A 22969-nucleotide genomic window follows, 5' to 3' on the forward strand; every position below is an offset into this window, starting at 1 on the left:
TCTCTTAGTTAAAATTTCGTGAAACAGGCCCCTGGGTTGTTCATGGGTTATTTGGTATCCGTGATTCACCGAAAACGGCGAATAGCGAACGACAAAAAATAGGGGATAAAATCGCTAAACATATCGGTGTTTGTGGGGTATTTATGGGTTATTAGTTACTTTTATAAATCGCCTAATTCTACTTGAAAATAGTGTTGAATTATTATAAATGTGTGTCAGATATGGCGAGAAATGATTACTTTTGACGAAAAATAAAGAAATCACGGTGAAAAATAGAAGGTAAGGATTCCAAAATAGCCTTAGATTAGAACAGAGGTGGGGGTATTTTCATATTTTCATAAGGACGGATAGGAACGGTCAGCGGACATCATCGGATCAGAGACTGTTCCTAAAGGAACTAATGTAATAGATGGCAATCAAGTCATTCTCATTCCGGTTTACACCAAGAGCGATCTGTACAGTACTTTATAAACCTACAACGGTAAATCTCTTTGGACTTTGGGGATATTCTATGCCCGGAATAACTTGCGGTCTGAAAATCGTGGTCGGCATTGGATATATACAGGGGAATTTGGGGTTATTCTTCTGAAAGTTTTTCTTTAAATCTGTAACGGGTTATTCTTCCAAGGTAGGTTGGGGTTTTTTTTCCATAAGAAAACATGGTATAAAGTTTTTCTTACTGGAATTCTGGATATTCTCATTTTACGTACACGTAAACATTGACGGTGTATAAGCAAGATAAAGTCCTCGACTTCGGCTATGCTGGGGAAGAAAGACTTCAGAAAGAACCCTCGAAAGAAAAACCCCTTGTTCTCGGGTTATTTTCTTCAGTCTTTCTTTCCCCAGCATAACCCCAGTCTTGTGCTAAATCCTACACGTAGAACAAAATATTTTTTTATCAATTCCCGCTTCCTCCTTGAAGTGTTATTGTGGCCACTGAGGTCGGTAACTCATTATTTCAACGATCTGTTAAACTCTAACGGATCATTATTGCTAACGTGTGGTTTGTTCATCTAAGTCAATCTCCCTTTCTCTGTATTTTTTAGTAATATTTAGTCTGTCCAAATTAATATGGGAGCCACGGTGGCTAAGTGAGTAAAGCGTTGGCTCGCTGGCCTGGAAGTCGCGAGTTCGCTGCCGGTGTTAGCCGAGGAGTCCGTCTGGATTTTCCGGCGTGTTTTCCCCTTGTCAGTGGTGCACGACAACTGTGTAGTCTTTCGGATGGGATGAAAACCCGAAGTTTCGTGTACACATTGGCGTGCAGTTGGAATGCGATATAAGAGTAGGCCGTAGCGCCGCTGTCCGGGCAAAATGTCCCTCATAGCACACTGTACATGGCGTATGCCCGTCTTCATTAACCCAGTCGGAGCAGAACAGTATGATGTTAAACTCAATTTCATTTCATTTTCCAAATTAATATTATTGATAAATGCTGCATTGAGCTCTATGATAAAGGCCATCACTATACTTCGACTGACAGCCGACTAACTACATCGTTAAACAGATAACTTGGTCGACACCTTTGTTAAATATAACACAAGTTAACGACATGTTAAAGTTAATGGGGCTTCCAGCAACAGACTTTCTCTCCGTTAAAGTTAACGATCCGTTAACTCCATGTTAGCGAATCGTTATAAGTTAACGGGGCTTTGAACAACTGGCCCGTGGTCAATAAGTAAGTAAGTTTATTGCATAAAAACGCCTACGGGGAGCAGTATACAATTACAAGATGAAAGAAAAATCACATTAGAACAAACATACATAAACATAGATAAACGCTGCCTTGTTCACTACTGATCCAAGGGCAATGTGTAAAGATGCCTAAATCGAACATAATACCTAATTCAATCTTATAATGTAATTTAAAGAGTACGCTCTCAACAAAACGAAAGAAAACTAACATGACTAGAATATATACGAATACATGTAGAATATATCAGAATATTCATTTATATTCAGTGATATATAAATACATATATACACCAGGAAAGGTCCTGTCTGGTAACATCTCTGGAATTAAGAGGAGAAAACAAAAAACGGCAGATTTCGCGAGATATACTGAACATCCTATACCACGGTTTATTCCCGGGGTTTCCGGTACGATTTCCAAACGCGATTCCGATTCAAGGAAAGGCTGTCTAGTCGATCGGAAGGCACGAAAACCCGAGATCCCTTCGTTTACACATTGGCATGCATGTCAAAGAACCCTTGAAAGTTGAAATTCGAAGACCAATCGAGACAACACCGCTACCCAGGCAAAAATCTCCAACTTCGCGTTGGATATCACAATTAAAATGTTCAGTATTAAACCTCACTCCATTCCAACCCCCTTGTCATTGGTGCAGGACGGAGGGCCTGACAAGGACAGCTGTCTAGTCGTCCGAATGGGGCGAAAAACCGAGGTCCCGTGTTTTCATTGGCGTGCACGTAAAAGATCCCTTGACAGTTGGAATTCGATATAAGAGTAGGCCGTATAGTGCCGTTGTCCGGGCAAAATTTCCCTCATAGCACACTGTATGGCGAATGCCCGTCTTCTTTAGCCCAGTTCGGAGCAGACAGTAGGACGTTAAACGTCATTTCATTTCATTTCTCTCCATTCCATTCCATAACAAACAACTTAAAAGCAGAGAAATCTATTGGGGTTTTTTCCATGTATCTAGGTATCAAGAATCAGTGGAGCGTGATAAATGTAACGGTTGAGTTATTACTCGCTTCTATCTGTTAGGTTGATTCTGTACCCAGTTCACATCTGTATGTATTGATCTTACTGACGTTGGAGAGACAACTAAACAAACCACAGGTCGCTTGAATAACGATCTTTCTTCTCTATAGTTCTTTCACTCGTCCCTGATCGACTCTCTAATACAGGCGTTTCTGTCTATTAATTAGAATATCATCAAGACAGTTTTATCCAATACCTTGTTTTGTTTAAAGGCTTAATTCCACTCTTGTTGTAACTGAATAATATGTCCCAATCTTTATTCTGGTCAACAAATTGTACTATTTTTCAATATTCCAATTAATTGATGATACAAATTTCATCTTAACACACCTAATTTAAAAAATTGGAAAAATTCAACTAAATGATTTGAAAAGTCTGACGTAAAGCTTTTCAAATGTGACTTGGATTTAAAAATATTTTTGAACCCTCTGGACAAGTAAAATAGGATTTAATGGATAATTTACACAACAGGTAAGACACTAACACATCTAGTACTTAGAATAAGGCTATTTTTTATTTTTTGGAGCTGTCAAGCCAGCAAGAGTGTTATTGTCCCTTTAATGTCTTATTATTTTTCTCCCGCGATTGTTCAGCATGGTTTACTGTAAAGTTGGACAGGACGGGGGGGTGGGGGTGGGGTGGGGGTGGGGTGTATTAATTCGGTCTACTATGCTGGAGTGCACTAAAAATAACCCTTGATTGATGGAATTCTATAGCTGACCGGACAAAATGTATCTCACAGAACACTGTGATTTTAATTGTTAAATGCCATTTTAATGGCCAATCCCGATAATATTTTGGAGAATAAAACAGCTTAATTTTGTGTTAAAACCCGCCGAGCAGCTAATTCAGTATCTGTGATATGTTTTCAAACAACTTACACCCGTCAGTCTTCATCTGAAAATGGAGACCGGTGTTCCAAGCTGTATTATGCGGTGTCTGGATAAAACCAGACTTTTATTTTATAAAAATAATGTCTAGGTGAAATTTACCTTTCGTTATCCAGTACAGCACATGGGTCATTCACTGTATAAACCTCTAAGTAAAGGCGATAGATTATCAGGTCACCCAACGAAAAAATTGACCAGAAATCTTAAAAGGGTTACGTGTCCGGATAAGCATTTTTGACGTTCACGTCCAAACAACTCAATATTTTGGGCAGAAATTTTGAGACAAGGTAAATACACCATTCCTTTATATTTTGGCGCTTAAATTTCAGACGAACTCGGACTTTTATTTTTGAGACTCTGTTCAAATCGGGATAGTCCTTTTAAACGTTTTCAGAGTTTGCTTTTTATTATTGCCTACCATACCATATTTTATTCTAATTGTGCAAGTTAAAGATTCCCCTTCCTTGCCTGTTTTTAAGAAAAAGTTAAAGACCCACCTTTATAAAAGCCATTTTAATTGTTAAATGCTTAAACGTTTTCAGAGTTTGCCTTTTATTATTGCATACCATTCCATATTTTATTCTAATTGTGCAATGTTGATAGATATTTCTTTGGTTTCTTTTTTTATTTTTATTTTCTAAACTTTAATCTTGAGATATTTTATACTTTTACCATAATGTAATAGCGCCATAGAGCAATCTAAATATTGGATTATAGGCGCTCTACAAATAAATTATTATTATTATTATTAATTATTATGACGTATACCTGTGTTCATTATCCCGGTCGGTAGTGGATATCAGAACAGTGGGTTGTTAAAGGACAATATTGGTGCCAGTCATTATCACATATGTGATAGAGCTGGTTAAATACATTCCAAATATAATTTTAGCACTCGTCACATCAGTCAGTTATATAGAGAGATGACTCGTGTTTTCCTTTGGCGTTCGTCACTTCCGATTCTGGAAAACTGTATTAGTCAGCTATCGTAGCAATGATCTCTGTGTTAAAATTATATTTGGAATGTGTTTAACCAGCTCTATCACATTATGTGATAATGACTGGCACCAATAGTATCCTTTAAACCCCATTTGATTTCATTTCATTTCTTTAGTCCGACTGGTGCTCAGTAAAAAGCAGTAATTGTATTCCATAGAATTGTGACCTGTATATTCCAGCTCAATTACTAAATGCCAATGAAACAGTTTGCTGCAGCACAGTAGAACATTACACACAATTTCATTTATTCATTTTTTTTTTTACAAAACAGCGACCCTAGGCTATATAATACTGTACGCAACAGTAGAAAACAAATTGAAGAGCCCCAGGGAAGAACGATCTCAGCCACTTTTTCAACGAACCCCAGTTAATGGCGCCATCTGGTAGCAAATTATAAAAACTTTCTGTGGAACAATCAATTTCAGGTAAACACGACCGGAGTCACATCGAACCAAGGCCCTTCTGAAATGGCCTGCCAGAGAAATACAAGTCCACCATACCCTTTATTTGACTTTAATTTGGCTGAAAAGTTGAAGTCGGTTGTTGTACTGGTAATTATGATTCGTATTAAACATCATTTTGAAGTTCTAATTAAACCCACTCGCTGTTCTGTTCGCGTCAAGCATTCTCGTCCAAGAGTCTGTTTTGCCTTTTATGCGAAAAGACAAAAATATGACTTAGATCGTTCTTCCCCTGGACTCTTCAATTATTTGCGATATCACCTCGGTGGAAGCGGACGTTAAATAAAGCTATTTCACACACAATAGAAAACTAAATAAAATGTATATGTAGTAGGGTGCTATATTCTCTTTAACTATTTTAGTAGGGTGTTATATTCTGTTTAAAGATTTTAGTCAGTTTCCATTGTCCTGTTTATCCAGCTAGCCTTGTATTTCCAGTAGTTATAATTACTTTAGTTTAAAGATGCTATTGTAAGATAGTGAGTAGATTTAAGTGTCTTAGAAACCTGCTTTGTTTATTCTGGTTACTAACTTCACTCTTTTATTTTCTGGTCAACTATCAACATCTCTACTTAATTACAGCACAATAAATCATTTATTTCAAGGTAGGTTTAATATTTGTTTGACTGGACTAGACATTTTAAACTATATAAGTAATTCTAAACTAGTAAATTAATTATTAGCAAATTAAAATATATTATATATAGAAACTAGGTAACTTTATATTTCATAAGTAAACATTGATTAAATATAGTATCCCCTGTGTAATGTCTTGTTAATTGTTTTATAGTGTTCCTAATTGTGTTGTCTATAAAGTTTACCACTCTATCGTCACATTTATTTTCCTGGAAAACACCTGTCTTAGGGTATGTTAGTTTGATATCTATATTTATATCTTTGTTATAATGGATTAAATGTAAATAGATAGTCTTGATATTTTAATACATATAATATATTACTTATATTATAACTTGCCTCCTGAATTAGTAATTAATAGAATATATATATACCATTTAATAATTCACTTGTGTAAATAATCATTTTGTATCTTTTCAGTGTTTTGTTTGTTGTTCTGTAAATATTATATTGTCCTGTAATAAACTGTTGTTAACTGGTCTCAACTGTTATGTGCAACCCCGACCTGGAGTCGATCATGCGATCCTCCTGTTACATATATAAATCAGAAATATATCACCAGAACAAAGATTTTTACTAATATAAAACGTTGAAAAGCTCTCTGGTAGAGTGTTTCATCAAACAACACGATAAAAGCTCTCTGGTACAGCGTTTCATCAAGCAACACGATAAAAAGCTCTGGTAGATTGTTCCATAAAAAAACGAAACGAAATATAGATCTGTATTTTTAATCAGATTGGATTTTATACATAGACTTATTTTTCTTATATGGCAATAGTTTCATGTTGATTATTATAGGCCTACACAGCTTCTATCCTTTATATTACGATGTTTTTTATTTTTATTTTATACATAGCCTATAATTTGATTTTCAAATGTACATATCTAACACTCCCAATTGTATGTGTTTGTTCACGAGTTAATTTTATTCATCAGATTGAATCTTTTGTGTTTTCATTAACAGAAATATTTCCATAGTTTCAACCGATTCGTCATCGCAGTCGACATTCCTCGGTAAATTTCGACGTTTTCCATCGTATTCGATTTTATACTGATACAATATGTAGGTTCTGGTATGGTGACTGATAGTTGCCATATTAATTCTCGCCCTTTTCAAGTAATATGCTCAATGGCTATGGTAGCCTCGCTTGGCAGGCCTTTCATCACCAGTTTCCGGTAGTGACATCAGCGACTAACGGTAAACGTTAGCTTGGTCCGCCATTTATTGATTTAATTTTAAATGGACGAGGCTGTTTAAATGCAAACCGTATCCATGCCATCAGTGGGTCTACAGAGTTGATTTTGAGCTTGTCATGTAAATAAAGGTCTTGTTAATAATTTATACCACATCTGAAGCCTAAATAAAGACTTCCAATCGGCAGATTTAGCTCTTGCATAATGCATGTTTAATATAATTATTACAATGACATCATTATTAATGTGACGTCATAATGTATGGTTAATCAGATTGGTGGAGACATTATACACTCAGATAGACTATTCTCGGTCGTCCAGTAACGGCTATATTTCTTTAAATTTCATTTAATTTCACTCCATTCCATTACATAACAAACAACTTAAAGGCAGAGAAATCTATTGGGGTTTGTTTCCATGATGTATCTAGGTATCAAGAATCAGTGGAGCGCGTTAAATGTAACGGTTGAGTTATTACTCGCTTCTATCTGTTAGGTTGATTCTGTACCCAGTTCACATCTGTATGTATTGATTTTACTGACGTTGGAGAGACAACTAAACAAACCACAGGCCGCTTGAATAACGATCTTTCTTCTCTATAGTTCTTTCACTCGTCCCTGATCGACTCTCTAATACAGGCGTTTCTGTCTATTAATTAGAATATCATCAAGACAGTTTTATCCAGTACCTTGTTTTGTTTAAAGGCTCAATACCACTCTTGTTGTAATTGAATAATATGTCCCAATCTTTATTCTGGTCAACAAATTTTACTATTTTACAATATTCCAATTAATTGATGATACAAATTTCATCTTAACACACCTAATTTAAAAAATTGGAAAAATTCAACTAAATGATTTGAAAAGTCTGACGTAAAGCTTTTCAAATGTGACTTGGATTTAAAAATATTTTTGAACCCTCTGGACAAGTAAAATAGGATTTAATGGATAATTTACACAACAGGTAAGACACTAACACATCTAGTACTTAGAATAAGGCTATTTTTTATTTTTTGGAGCTGTCAAGCCAGCAAGAGTGTTATTGTCCCTTTAATGTCTTATTATTTTTCTCCCGCGATTTTTCAGCATGGTTTACTGTAAAGTTGGACAGGACGGGGGGTGGGGGTGGGGTGGGGGTGGGGTGTATTAATTCGGTCTACTATGCTGGAGTGCACTAAAAATAACCCTTGATTGATGGAATTCTATAGCTGACCGGACAAAATGTATCTCACAGAACACTGTGATTTTAATTGTTAAAAGCCATTATAATTATTAAATGCTTAAACGTTTTCAGAGTTTGCTTTTTATTATGACATACTATACCATATTTTATTCTAATTGTGCAAGTTAAAGATTCCCCTTCCTTGCCTGTTTTTAAGAAAAAGTTAAAGACCCACCTTTTTAAAAGCCATTTTAATTGTTAAATGCTTAAACGTTTTCAGAGTTTACTTTTTATTATTGCATACCATACCCTATTTTATTCTAATTGTGCAATGTTGATAGGTATTTCTTTGGTTTCTTTTTGGGGGGTAGGATGGCCGAATGGTTAGCACGCGCGCGCTGTATCATACGGTCTGTCATTGAGTCAACTGGCGGGGTTTCGATTCCCGGTTGTACGTGACAAGGAGTAGGGTCGCCTGTCCAACCTCGTGGGTTTTCTCCGGGTCCCCCGGTTTCCCCCCACTGCTAAAGATCCCTACGCGCAAGCAAATTATTGAAATAAAATTGAACCATGTGTTAGTCCCGAAATGACCTAGTTTGTGACGAGTGGACGTTAAACCCCATTTCTCTCTCTCTCTCTTGTTTCTTTTTGTTTTTTTTTATTTCTAAACTTTATTCTTGAGATGTTTTATATTTTATACTTTTACCATAATGTAATAGCACCATAGAGCAATCAAAATTTTGGATTATAGACGCTCTATAAATAAATTATTATTATTAATATTATTAATTATTATGACGTATACCTGTGTTTATTTTCCCGGTTAGTGAATATCAGAACAGTGGGATGTTAAAGGACAATATTGGTGCCAGTCATTATCACATATGTGATAGAGCTGGTTAAACACGTTCCAAATATAATTTTAACACAGAGATCATTGCTACCATAGCTGAGTAATACAGTTTTCCAGAATCGGAAGTGACGAACGCCAAAGGAAAACACGATTAATCTCTCTATATCACTCGTCACATCAGTCAGTTATGTAGAGAGATGACTCGTGTTTTCCTTTGGCGTTCGCCACTTCCGATTCTGGAAAACTGTATTACTCAGCTATCCTAGCAATGATCTCTGTGTTAAAATTATATTTGGAATGTGTTTAACCAGTTCTATCACATATGTGATAATGACTGGCACCAATATTGTCCTTTAAACCCCATTTGATTTCATTTCATTTCTTTAGTCCGACTGGTGCCCCACAGTACAACGTTACACACAATTTCATTTATTCATTTTTTTTTTTACAAAACAGCGACCCTAGGCTATATAATACTGTACGCAACAGTAGAAAACAAATTGAAGAGCCCCAGGGAAGAACGATCTAAGCCACTTTTTCAACGAACCCCAGTTAATGGCGCCATCTGGTAGTAAATTATATAAACTTTCTGTGGAACAATCAATTTCAGGTAAAAACGATCGGAGTCACATCGAACCAAGGCCCTTTTGAAATGGCCTCCCGGACAAATACAAGTCCATCGTACCCTTTATTTGACTTTAATTTGGCCGAAAAGTGGAAGTCATTTGTTGTACTGGTAATTATGATTCGTATTAAACATCATTTTAAAGTTGTAATTAAACCCACTCGTTGTTCTGTTCGCGTCAAACATTCTCGTCCAAAAATCTGTTTTGCCTTTTATGCGAAAAGACAAAAATGTGACTTAGATCGTTCTTCCCCTGGACTCTTCAATTATTTGCGATATCACCTCGGTGGAAGCGGACGTTAAATAAAGCTATTTCACACAAATAGAAAACTAAATAAAATGTATATAAATCAGAAACATATATCACCATAACAAAATGAAATGAAGACGGGCATACGCCATACAGTGTGCTATGAGGGAAATTTTGCCCGGACAGCGGCACTACGGCCTACTCTTATATCGAATTCCAACTGCCAAGGGATCTTTTACGTGTACGCCAATGTGTACACGGGACCTCGGTTTTTCGTCCCATCCGAACGACTAGACAGCTTTCCTTGTCAGCCCCTCCGTCCTGCATCACTGACAAGGGAGAACCACGCCGGAAAATCTGGATGAACTTTCTCGGCCAATGCAGGGATCGAACACCCGACCTCCAGGCTAGCGAGCTAGCGTCTTACCCACTTAGCCACGTGATCCCCATCACCATAACAAAGATTTATACTAATATAAAACGTTAAAAAGCTCTCTGGTAGAGTGTTTCGTCAAACAACACGATAAAAGCTCTCTGGTAGATTGTTCCATAAAGCGACAAGATAAATAAATTCTCGACTGTTATAAAATCGGTTCAATAAGAAAACTGGCAACATCGCGTTGTAAATTTCAAGCATACTTTCAAGGGCTATCTTCCAGTGTACGCGCGTGATGCAGATTATCTGTTTCGGAACTGCCATGTTCACTCCCGGTGTTGTCCAGAAAGTTCATCAGGAATTTCCGGCGTGGTTTCCCCTTGTCAGTGGTGTAGGACAGAGGGCCCTACAAGGACAGATGTCTAGTCGTTCGGATGGGACGAAAAACCTAGGTACACATCGGCGTTCACGTAAAAGATCCCTTGGCAGTTGGAATTCGATATTGGAGTAGGCCATAGTGCCGCTGCCCGGGCAAAATGTCCCTCACAGCACAGTGCATGGCGTATGCCCGTTTTTATTAGCCCAGTCGGAGCAGAACATTAGGACGCTAAAACCCATTTCATTTCATTTTCGAAACTGCCATAGTTACTTCCAGATGTTCCCCTGACCAAGGTCATGTACAATGGCTTACTAACTAGGGGGTTCTAGGTTCGATCCCGTTTCTGTTCGAGACAAATCGAGGTATTCCGGTGTGGTTTCCCTCTTGTGAGTAGTGACGGACGAAGGGCCTGACAACCAAAAGGTGTTTAGTCATTCGGACGGGATGAGGAAACGAGGTTCACAAGTTATCCCATTGTTTGCCGGCAAGGTCTGGTAATCGGCTCATTAACCAGGATGTCCTGGACCCTTTTCCAGTCTGGTGTCCCATGGCAGTGTTGCAGAATGGTTAGTCTACCCCCACCCCTCTCCCCCCCCCCCTCTCTCTCTCTCCATCCAGGCAAAATACTTCTTCTTGTGGAATGTGTCATTTTCCATAGAAACATTGATTGACATCGAGAAAGAAAGAAACCATTTATTTTTTTTAAAACTGAATAATTATTTATTCCAAATAAATGAGTTAAATCTGCTGACCGATTTACGTAAAGCAGAGTTGAATACAATATCTTGGTCGATATTCTACAAAAAACATGTGTGTAATAACAGCTTACATAACACTGAATCTAGCCTTTATTCATGATAGCCTTCCCAGAGCAAGGCAAATATAGCCGTTACTGGACGACCGAGAATAGTCTATCTGAGTGTATATTGTCCCCACCAATCTGATTAACCATACATTATGACGTCACATTAATAATGATGTCATTGTAATAATTATATTAAACATACATTATGCAAGAGCTAAATCTGCCGATTGGAAGTCTTTATTTAGGCTACAGATGTGGTATAAATTATTAACAAGACCTTTATTTACATGACAAGTTCAAAATCAACTCTGTAGACCCACTGATGGCATGGATACGGTTTGCATTTAAACAGCCTCGTCCATTTAAAATTAAATCAATAAATGGCGGACCAAGCTAACGTTTACCGTTAGTCGCTGATGTCACTACCGGAAACTGGGATGAAAGGCCTGCCAAGCGAGGCTGCCATAGCCATTGAGCATATTGCTTGAAAAGGGCGAGAATTAATAATGCAACTATCAGTCACCATACCAGAACCTACATATTGTATCAGTATAAAATCGAATACGATGGAAAACGTCGAAATTTACCGAGGAATGTCGACTGCGATGACGAATCGGTTGAAACTATGGAAATATTTCTGTTAATGAAAACACAAAAGATTCAATCTGATGAATAAAATTAACTCGTGAACAAACACATACAATTGGGAGTGTTAGATATGTACATTTGAAAATCAAATTATAGGCTATGTATAAAATAAAAATAAAAAACATCGTAATATAAAGGATAGAAGCTGTGTAGGCCTATAATAATCAACATGAAACTTTTGCCATATAAGAAAAATAAGTCTATGTATAAAATCCAATCTGATTAAAAATACAGATCTATATTTCGTTTCGTTTTTTTTATACTTTCGATGACCTACACTACATGAAGATCTGACCGGTTGTAGCAATAGGTCGCGTCAGAGGTCATACGAGCGACTTTTGACCTATGACGTCAGACATTTGATTAACCAATGCGCATTGATGTTACTAGTGGATTACCGACAGTTCCGTGCAAAACACGCCTAAAGCTCGCCGTAACGGATCGTTTCATTGGCTAATTCCTCACACCATTCAGAACACGTCAATGACAACAACTCTTCCAGATCCTAGTGTAGTAAAGACAAGTAAAACGAAATTTTGAACTATAAAAACGAAACGAAATAGGATCTGTGTTTTAATCAGATTGTATAAAATCAAAATGAAAGCATGGTAATATAAAAAATATAGCCTATATACATACAATCATCATATCCTGGTGATGCCGCCATGTTTTATACTAGTTAATAGATATGTAGAGGCCCGGGGAAGAACGATCTAAGTCACCTTTTCAATGAACCCCAGTTAATGGCGCCATCTGGCAGCAAAATTGTATAACCTTTCAGCGGAACAATCAATTTCAGGTAAAAACGATCGGAGTCACATCGAACCAAGGCCCTTCTGAAATGGCCTCCCGGACAAAAACGTCCATCATACCGTTTATTTAACCTTAATTTTCCTGAAAAGTTGAAGTCAGTTGTACTGGTAATTATGATTCGTATTAAACATCATTTTGAAGTTGTAATTAAACCCACTCGTTGTTCTGTTCGCGTCAAACATTCTCGTCCAAAAATCTGTTTTGCCTTTTATGCGAAAAGACAAAAATGTGACTTAGATCGTTCTTCCCCTGGACTCTTCATATGGTCCATCTTTTAGTTTGGGTGGGTCGTGTGTGTGGACTGTACTCGCGCAAGAGGGGTAGGTGGTGTTTAACGTCCACTCAACACAAAATAGGTCATCTCGGTACTAACATATGGTTCAATTATATGTCAGTAATTCGCTTGGACAGGAGACCCTAGCCACGTACATGTGGGGAATCGAATCAACACCACGTGACTCAATGACTGAACTTTTTGATCCAATGCTCACGCGTTAAACTATTCGACCACCCAACCCTCTTGTAACCGTGCAGTTTGATAATCATAAGTAATGTCAATGAATCAGGTGTCGTGGCTACTACCCCAGGCTTGTAAGACGTGGGATCGCATGCCCCCGTGTATGCTTCTGATCGAGAAAATATGTTTTTAACATTCGTGGCATATATATACGATGAAAACAAAAGTTGTACGCGATGGACGTGACTTCACTTCCGTTTGAATATACGCAGATGGACCATTGCCTTTAACTTGTTTCAAACATACCGCAGACAGTAAATATTAAAACCCTGTGCACCCTTTACCAACTATTTAGATAGCAATTTAAAGTATACCCGCTTGAAAGATAAACGAGAGTATTACAAATCTATTTGTTAAGGCCGGCTCAATTTTTGTCAAGGTTGTTGAGATGTAAATAAGGTTACGTGATTGTTAGCGAGATGTAGGTAATGGTTAGGCTAATCATTGGGGGCTAGGTCCAGGGTTAGGGTTAGGGTTGATTACCCTAGCCCTGTTTACATCTCGTGACCTATGACGAAAAATTGAGCTGGCCTTTAACAGTAACCCGAGAGCATTACAAATCAATAAATACAGGTTTAACCAATATACCATACAGATAAATATAACAATTAACTCATAAATTATATAACTACTAGCGGTATTGTTTATATGCTACTGTACAAATAACACAGAGCAGTTAACTCATAAATTATATAACTTCAAGCAATGTTTTGTTTTATATTTAACTTCTAGCGGTACTGTTCATATGTTACCATATATATATAATATAACAGTTAACTCATAACTGTTATAAATGCTAGCAAAGTTTTTATACTTATCTGTTATAACGGCTAGCAATGTTTTTAAACTTAACAGTTAACTTATAAATTATATAACTTCAAGCAATGTTGTGTTTTATATTTAACTTCTAGCGGTACTGTTCATATGTTACCATATAAATACAACATAATAGTTAACTCATAACTGTTATAAATGCTAGCAATGTTTTTGTATTTAACTGTTACAACGGCTAGCAATGTTTTTATATTTAAAGGCTCAATACCACTCTTGTTGTAACTGAATAATATGTCCCAATCTTTATTCTGGTCAACTAATTGTACTATTTTACAATATTCCAATTAATTGAGGATACAAATTTCATCTTAACACACCTAATTTTAAAAAATCCAAAAACACAACTAAATGATTTGAAAAGCCTGACGTAGGCCTAAAGCTTTTCAAGTGTGACTTGGATTTAAAAATATTTTTGAACCCTCTGGACAAGTAAAATAGGATTTAATGGATAATTTACACAACAGGTAGGACACTAACATATCTAGTACATAGAATAAGGCTATTTTTTATTTTCTGGAGCTGTCAAGCCAGCAAGAGTGTTATTGTCCCTTTAACTGTTATAACGGCTAGCAATGTTTTTAAATTTAGCTCATACTGGTACTTTTTATATGTTGCCATAGAAATCACGTATAACAATTAAATCATAATTTACATGTATGTTAAACTGTCAATCATAACTTACATGTATGTTAATCTGTCAATCATAACTTAACATGTATGTTAAAATGTCAATCATAACCTACTAACTTAACATGTATGTTAAACTGCCAATGGTACTGTTTGTATAATCTATAACTCCTTCTTTTATTAACAGTTAACGGTATTTTTATATTCAACTTCTCTTAGTGTCTTAATTGTTAAATCTTATTTTGTTTATATATTATAACGCGGGTCTCTTTGAAAGGGTAGTGGCGTAATATACCGATACGCAATAGCCCGAGTTCTACACGATGAGATTTCCTGTTGTGGCGAGTTAGTAGAAAATGACCTGTTTTCTCTTTGTAGTTCAATATTTTACCTAAATTGTCGAACACCAACGAAAACCTCCAATTTCATTTTCATCCATATTATATAGGCTTTGCCTGTTGTTCAATCCCTTTCAAATGAATAAAATACTGTTTAAACTAAACAAGATGTTGTTTTCCGAACGTTTCGTTTTAAAGCTGGGAGTGCACCCCTACACGAACCGGTACTGGTAACATTTAAAGCTCCAATGGCTATGATGTAATCATGGTTCCTTCAAAATTCTATTTTCTGATTGATTGTTTGGAACTCTGAGTACAGTTGCCAGAGTAGACAATGCCAATCATTCGAAAAGCGAAATACTTCTAGAATCGAAGTTGTGTTAAGGACCCGGAGAAAACCCACGAGGTTGGACAGGCGACCCTACTCCTTGTCACGTACAACAGGGAATTTGAAACCACACCAGTTGACTCAATGACAGACGTTATGATGTAACCGGTAGCCGTAGCTATCTTAATTATTTGTATTTCGTTTTCCGGAAAAGCGCTCCGTAGTTCTATATTTAGACTATGGGTGTAAGTTTTGGTACCTATCGCTACTCTAGTAAAATCTATGGTTTTCTCGGCACAGTCATCGCCTGTTTAATATTTTGATATTTTTATATTGTGTAAGAGTATATATTTCTAATTGAGCATGCTGCCTATGTTTTTATTATTGTTAATTGTGTCTGCCGACTGTATTTTCAAGCAAGAACTTTACTATGTATTTATATGTATTTTCACTTAGTTTGTTATAATATTTAGTGAGCAGATTTTGTAAGTAAACATTTTTGATGGGGACTTATATGTATCTGGTAGATAAATTATCTAGCTATCCGTGCCTATCCTTAGTTTTGTGGTGCCTACTTTGTGTCAAAAGTTCTGCATATTTTTTGGATAGTACCCGTGTCTGGATTTTAGATTCCATGCCGACTTGTCCAAGGGAGATAATATTAGCTTCTTGTATATCAAGAATTTATTAATTAGTAGGCATGTTTAATTTAAGTCTTATTTAGTATATTTTATCCTTTCAAATTATTATTTATGCATGTTGTAAGCCATGTGTCATGTTGGTTTAGTTGAGGCATGGGTTCTTTTATTTATTTTGTGTCTGTTAGTTTAGGATTTCACCCCACCTTTTATTACTAGGTGGATGAATAAGTTGAGTCTCATTGTCTCCATGCATTAGCCTTTTGTCTTCTAGACTGGATAGTAATATCCTGGCTCAAGGAAGTGTTTTGACAGCGTTTGAACACAGTGTTTTATTTAGTCTTTATGTCTCGTAGTAGAAAGTGTTTTTAGAAGTGTTTTGTAAGTAATTATTAATATTACATAGTTAGAGACGACCACAAATCGTCCCGAAGTCACGTAATTTCGGATACCCGAATTTGACCTTGCTATCCCCAACCGAAAATTATATGTATCATATATGTTTCTAATTTTTATTAAAACCTTTATAAGTTCCTGTTGTTTCAGTGTCGATTAATTTATTAGACTAACAGTGTGCGGGTAACACTAAAGTTTAATTGGTGGCTGGAGTGGGATAGTTTTGTGAAGAATTCGGAAGAAGTTGATGTTTGTGGAGTTATGTTTTATCGCTGTGGATGTCATCAATTGTCAACATGAATAGACTTGATAACTTGAGTCTTGGAGAGTTGGAGGCTGCTATTGCAGAACTTACGGATTCGTATAACAGCGACATTGCAACGCTTGGGAGGATGTTATCCCAAACAAGGGTTGATGCTGTTCCTCCATCATTCATGAGTCAGAGATCGACAGTTCCTGTTAATTCACCATCTTTATTTTCTGACATGAGCAGATCTCCTGTTCGATGTCAGAATCAAAGGCAATCCAGTGTTCGTTTCAGTTCATCTACGTCAGGTTTGGAGAGAACTGCAGATTATTACAGAGATTCGAATCCTGTTAGAACAAGGACGTCTACGCCAGTAGATACTCAACGACAGAGAGATAATATGTATGGACCTGTGTCTAATATCTCAACCTTAGCCAGTGGTTCCAGTCGCTGTTCTCCAGAATCTAGCAGAAGGGCCAGAAAAGCAGACAGTCAAATGTTTGGATTTGACAGAGCTCAGACAGCCGATGCTAGACCATTACAAAGGTTGGCTAAGCCTATCGCGATGCCTCCTAAGTATAATGGTGAAACACGATTGAATGATTATTTGGTTCAATTTGAAGTCACTGCAGAGATCAACTCATGGAGTGAAGGTGATAAAGCGAGATTTTTGGCGATTAGTCTTACAGGTAAGGCAAGTGATATATTTGGTACGTTGAAACCAACTGATGTTCTTAACTACCATTGTTTGGTAGAAGCTTTAAAGCAGAAATTTGATCCTCCGGAGTTAGCAGAGATGCACAAGGTACAGTTACGAGAACGACGAAGAAGGAACAATGAAAGTTTGTCGGAGTTTGCTCAAGCTGTCCACCGCCTGGTGTATTCTGCTTATCCCAGAAGTAGTGAAATAACAAAAGAAGAGATGGCTAAAGACCATTTTATCCAGTATTTTGGAGATAGCCAGATGAGAATGCTTGTAAGCCAAGCACGTCCCCGAGATTTGAATGCCGCACTACACCATGCTATGGAGTTAGAGGCCATCAAACATTCAGATCCCGATGTACGCTACACTCATGTAGCTAATGCAAAACCCAAGTCTGGAAAGAAGGCAGAATCTGAGAGTTCTGAACTGCTTAAAATGATAGCAAGTTTGATAGAAGAATTAAAAGAAGTGAAAGAGAAGTTACGAGCGTCAGAAAATAAGATTTCAGATAGGAAAAGAAGAGACCTGTCTGAAGTAACATGCTTTAATTGTCTAGAGTTAGGGCATTATTCTACGACATGTCCCTCACCTCGCAAGAGTCCCCCTGTTGGCTCTTGGCGAGATGGGAGGGTACCATTTCAGCAGACTAATCAGAGAGATACACCTGCTGTACCAGTTCCCATGCCAGCACCTTCAAGGTCACATCATTCTAGCTTAGACAGAACTGTTGGTGTTGTGAACCCTTCCAGTTCCGGTATTTTTGTTGAAGGCAAAGTAGAGGGGCTGGACACAGAATTCTTAGTTGATACAGGTGCTAGCCTGTCGATGATTTCAGAAGATTTTTATGATTCGTTTGAAGAGAAACCTGAGTTGCGTCCGGTTAATTGTAAGCTGTTACAGGCTGATGGCTCGCCTTTAAACGTTAAGGGTCGGGCATATCTTAAGATTGAAGTTACCGATAAGAGTTTTGTTTTTCCCTTTGCAATTGTGACCATGCCAACAAGGGCTATTCTTGGTCTAGATTTTGCAAAAGAGGAAAATGTTATAATTAATGTTCCTTTGTCAGAGATTTATGTTGGTGGTCAGGTGATCCCATGTCAGACTAAGGGTGGAATTGGTGTATGTCGTGTTATCCCCGAATCGGGTACCGAAAAGGATGATTTGGTTCGTGGTTCTTTGATTGATACTTTGCTTAAATCTTGTAAGGAAAGCCTAACAAGTCAGCAGTATAATATTACAGCGACTACTTTGTCCAGGCATATAAAGGCTTTTGCGGTTGATAGTGATGACGTTGGTAGAACGGAACTTATGTCTCCTTGTATAGAAACTGGGAGTCATCCACCGATTTGCCAATCATCTAAATTACCTCCAGGTGTTTTGTCTTACAATTATCATTGTCATTTTGTTGATTGTAAAGGGAGGTTTCGCTCAAAATATTTCTGGAGAAGACATCTAGCTACACATTTGCCGAAGAACGACAATACAGATGATATATATGCTAAGCTTGTCATGGATGAAGTTGCAAAGGCTAAAGGTAATACTTCAAAATCTACACTGAAGACTGTTCCGGTAGCAACAGTAACAAGTAATTCTGTTGGTTCTAGTCCAGCTAGTGTTGTGGATTGGGAGGCTACCAAACGTTTTGTTTGTCAAATTTCTCAGCAGCCCGAATCGACTTTGTCGAACGAAGAGAAGACTGTTGATCTTGAAGTACCTGTTGATATGTCTTTTAGCCCTAAAGAATCTGTTGCAGTTTCGTTAAGTCCAAAGAAACTGCCTACAATATCTTTGAGTCCCAGGAAGGATAATTCACCTATGAAATCTGATGCAAGGCCTAAAACTTCCGATGTACCAACATCCCCCCACCCTTATGGCCCATTGCTATGTCTAACTCAGATGAGCCATTGGGATTTACAATTAAAGAATCCATACACAAAACAACAGAGGCTGGTGGAAAAGAACGCCTTTACCGACTTATACCTAGATGTGGACAGGAAGTTGCAGACTTTGATGGTAACGGGAAACTGAAGGGTTTCAGGACAACGCTACAATGTTTGTATTGGCCCGTCGATGAAGCTCCCCCACCGCCCTTGGAAAAATTAGAAGAAAAGAGATAACGAAAAGTGAACTTTAAGTAATGTTTGCGAGTTTAATCGACAATTATCGTGTTGAACTGATCGTGGTTCATAGTGATATAAAAGTGTGTTGACGGTATACGTTATTTGTATTTGTGTTGTGATGAATATATATATCGCGGGAACAAATCAGTGATTTTCAACTCTAATGACTGTGTTAATTCTTTAAACTGTGATTTTATAGATCATCAGTGTGAACTGATTTCGCGAAAACATCGCGTTTGCGAGCTGTAATTTGGACAATATGTCGCGTGTTGGAGTAAAAGTGACTTGAACTGTGATTTAATGATTTGACATTTTGAACTTTATAAGTTTATTCCAGTTATCAGTGTTTTGAAATGTTTAATTTGTTCATTATGTTTACTATTTCGATCGAGGACGATCGATTTTCGGAGTCGTGGGTAGTGTAACCGGTAGCCGTAGCTATCTTAATTATTTGTATTTCGTTTTCCGGAAAAGCGCTCCGTAGTTCTATATTTAGACTATGGGTGTAAGTTTTGGTACCTATCGCTACTCTAGTAAAATCTATGGTTTTCTCGGCACAGTCATCGCCTGTTTAATATTTTGATATTTTTATATTGTGTAAGAGTATATATTTCTAATTGAGCATGCTGCCTATGTTTTTATTATTGTTAATTGTGTCTGCCGACTGTATTTTCAAGCAAGAACTTTACTATGTATTTATATGTATTTTCACTTAGTTTGTTATAATATTTAGTGGGCAGATTTTGTAAGTAAACATTTTTGATGGGGACTTATATGTATCTGGTAGATAAATTATCTAGCTATCCGTGCCTATCCTTAGTTTTGTGGTGCCTACTTTGTGTCAAAAGTTCTGCATATTTTTTGGATAGTACCCGTGTCTGGATTTTAGATTCCATGCCGACTTGTCCAAGGGAGATAATATTAGCTTCTTGTATATCAAGAATTTATTAATTAGTAGGCATGTTTAATTTAAGTCTTATTTAGTATATTTTATCCTTTCAAATTATTATTTATGCATGTTGTAAGCCATGTGTCATGTTGGTTTAGTTGAGGCATGGGTTCTTTTATTTATTTTGTGTCTGTTAGTTTAGGATTTCACCCCACCTTTTATTACTAGGTGGATGAATAAGTTGAGTCTCATTGTCTCCATGCATTAGCCTTTTGTCTTCTAGACTGGATAGTAATATCCTGGCTCAAGGAAGTGTTTTGACAGCGTTTGAACACAGTGTTTTATTTAGTCTTTATGTCTCGTAGTAGAAAGTGTTTTTAGAAGTGTTTTGTAAGTAATTATTAATATTACATAGTTAGAGACGACCACAAATCGTCCCGAAGTCACGTAATTTCGGATACCCGAATTTGACCTTGCTATCCCCAACCGAAAATTATATGTATCATATATGTTTCTAATTTTTATTAAAACCTTTATAAGTTCCTGTTGTTTCAGTGTCGATTAATTTATTAGACTAACAGTGTGCGGGTAACAATGATACACCGCGCACGTGCTTACCATTCAGCCATCCAACCCCCCGGTTAGTTTCAGACTTTCAGATGTCATATATGTTTCTTAAATCCCATTACCTTAATTCTGAAACTTAGCGGAGCCACGGTGGGTAAGTGAGTAAGATGCAGGCTTGCTTGCCCGGAGGTTGCGGGTTTGCTCCCAGTGTTGCACGAGAAAGTTCATCAGAATTTCCCGGCGTGGTTACCCCTTGTCAGTGGTACAGGAAGGTGTCTATTCGTTTGGATGGTATGAAAAACTGAGGTCCTGTGTACATATTGGCGTGCACGTAAAAGATCCATTGACAGTTGGAATTCGATATAAGAGTAGGCCATAGTGCTGCTGCCCGGGCAAATTGCCCAGTATAGGAGCAGAACAGTAGGACGTTAAACCCCATTTCGTTTCATTTCATCATTAATTTTGTTTTTTTATTATCTTAGTGCTTATTGTGGAGGTCTGTGGTTAGCTGCATTACGAATGTTGTGTGAAATGGCTTTTATACTGGGTAAAACAGAAGATGTCGATAAATTCGCGGCCATCCTAAAACTAGGAGCGAAATCATATCAAGAAAAGTTATGGACGGGTAAATATTATCAGTACGATAGCAGCAACAGCGGCCATCATGATAGTATCATGGCCGATCAACTGTCTGGACAATGGTTTCTACATGCATCTGAAATAGTAGATGAAGCTGTAAGTAGATTAACTGGATGTTTTAGACTACATTTATCAACAAATTAACCATACATTATGTAAGAGCTAAATCTGCCTATTGCAGGTCTTTCCTTAAGCCTGAAATGTTATATCAGGCCTGTAACTAGAGGGGGCGCAGGGGGGGGGGGGAAACCCCCTCTGCCAAAATTTTCGCCCCCCCCCCCTTGAAAAAATTTTCGACCATAAAAAAAAATTGATATACATTATCCGTCAATTTTATAGCACCCCTGAGAACAGCTAGTTACGGCCCTGTGTTATATAAACTATTAATTAATTAATTAGACTTTATTAACTTGCCAAGACCATAATCAATTCTCGATGCCATTTTATCTATCCGATTTTCATTGGATTTGAATCAGTTGATGATTAAACACAAAAATGGATAATCAAGACTTTGTTAATTATCATGAAAGCTGTAACAATAACAGTCGAGGCTACAAAGATTTTATAATAAGGTTTTCTCGACTTAAAGTGAAGTAATTTGACTTAAATTTTCAGCATATTCCCTTTACATTATCTAGTTTTTTAACTATTATAGTGGGAACTGCCAGCTCTTTATCTAATCTTCCATAATGTATCTTTAATCAATGTTTTAAACACCAGTTAAATTGGAGTTATTTGCTGGAGACAGAAGACTATAATTAACTTTAAGTAGGAGTTCATATTATGAGAGAGGTTATTCGATCACATCCTTGGTCCTTGAGAATAACAAATTAAATTTAATGATCAATGGTTTGAAGAAAGGATGGCACACTAGCCAGAGGCCAACCATGTTTCTGAAGCAACGATGACGAGTTTTACAACATCTAGGTGATGCTAGACTGGTCTGCAGTTCCCGAACTTATAGCTACGTTATCTCCCTTTACTGCAGACACAGGAACAATAGCGTCCAATCAGAGGCTGTTAAAGTTACAATTTCATATTTTCTAAGAAAGTCAAAACATAATTATTTCTATGTCTTTTGCTCAATAGGTTGTCAACTCACTATTATACGATCATAGGTGTCATTCTCACACTTAAAACTCATTTACACCGGAAATAATAACACAATTACCTCCCAATTACCACCCTTGATTTCTATTCCCCACCATGGAGTAGCTATCTTCAAACGTTTGACTTTGAAGTTAAAAATGATATTTTTGCCAATTTCTCAACTGGCAATAGTAATTATAGGATTAATAGGATTATTCTTTAACA

General features: G+C 37.1%; 1 protein-coding gene across 1 annotated transcript in view; it reads left to right on the forward strand.

Moving 5' to 3' along the window:
• The window catches only part of LOC126817362 (non-lysosomal glucosylceramidase), a 62101-nt gene that overhangs the window by 35318 nt on the left and 3814 nt on the right, over positions 1-22969 (forward strand). Inside the window, exon 14 of the mRNA XM_050544292.2 lies at positions 21499-21751. Coding sequence (XP_050400249.1) covers positions 21499-21751 — 253 coding nt within the window. The remainder of the gene's footprint in view (positions 1-21498; positions 21752-22969) is intronic.

This window comes from Patella vulgata, chromosome 4 (genome assembly GCF_932274485.2).
Source record: "Patella vulgata chromosome 4, xgPatVulg1.2, whole genome shotgun sequence".
NCBI lineage: Eukaryota > Metazoa > Mollusca > Gastropoda > Patellidae > Patella > Patella vulgata.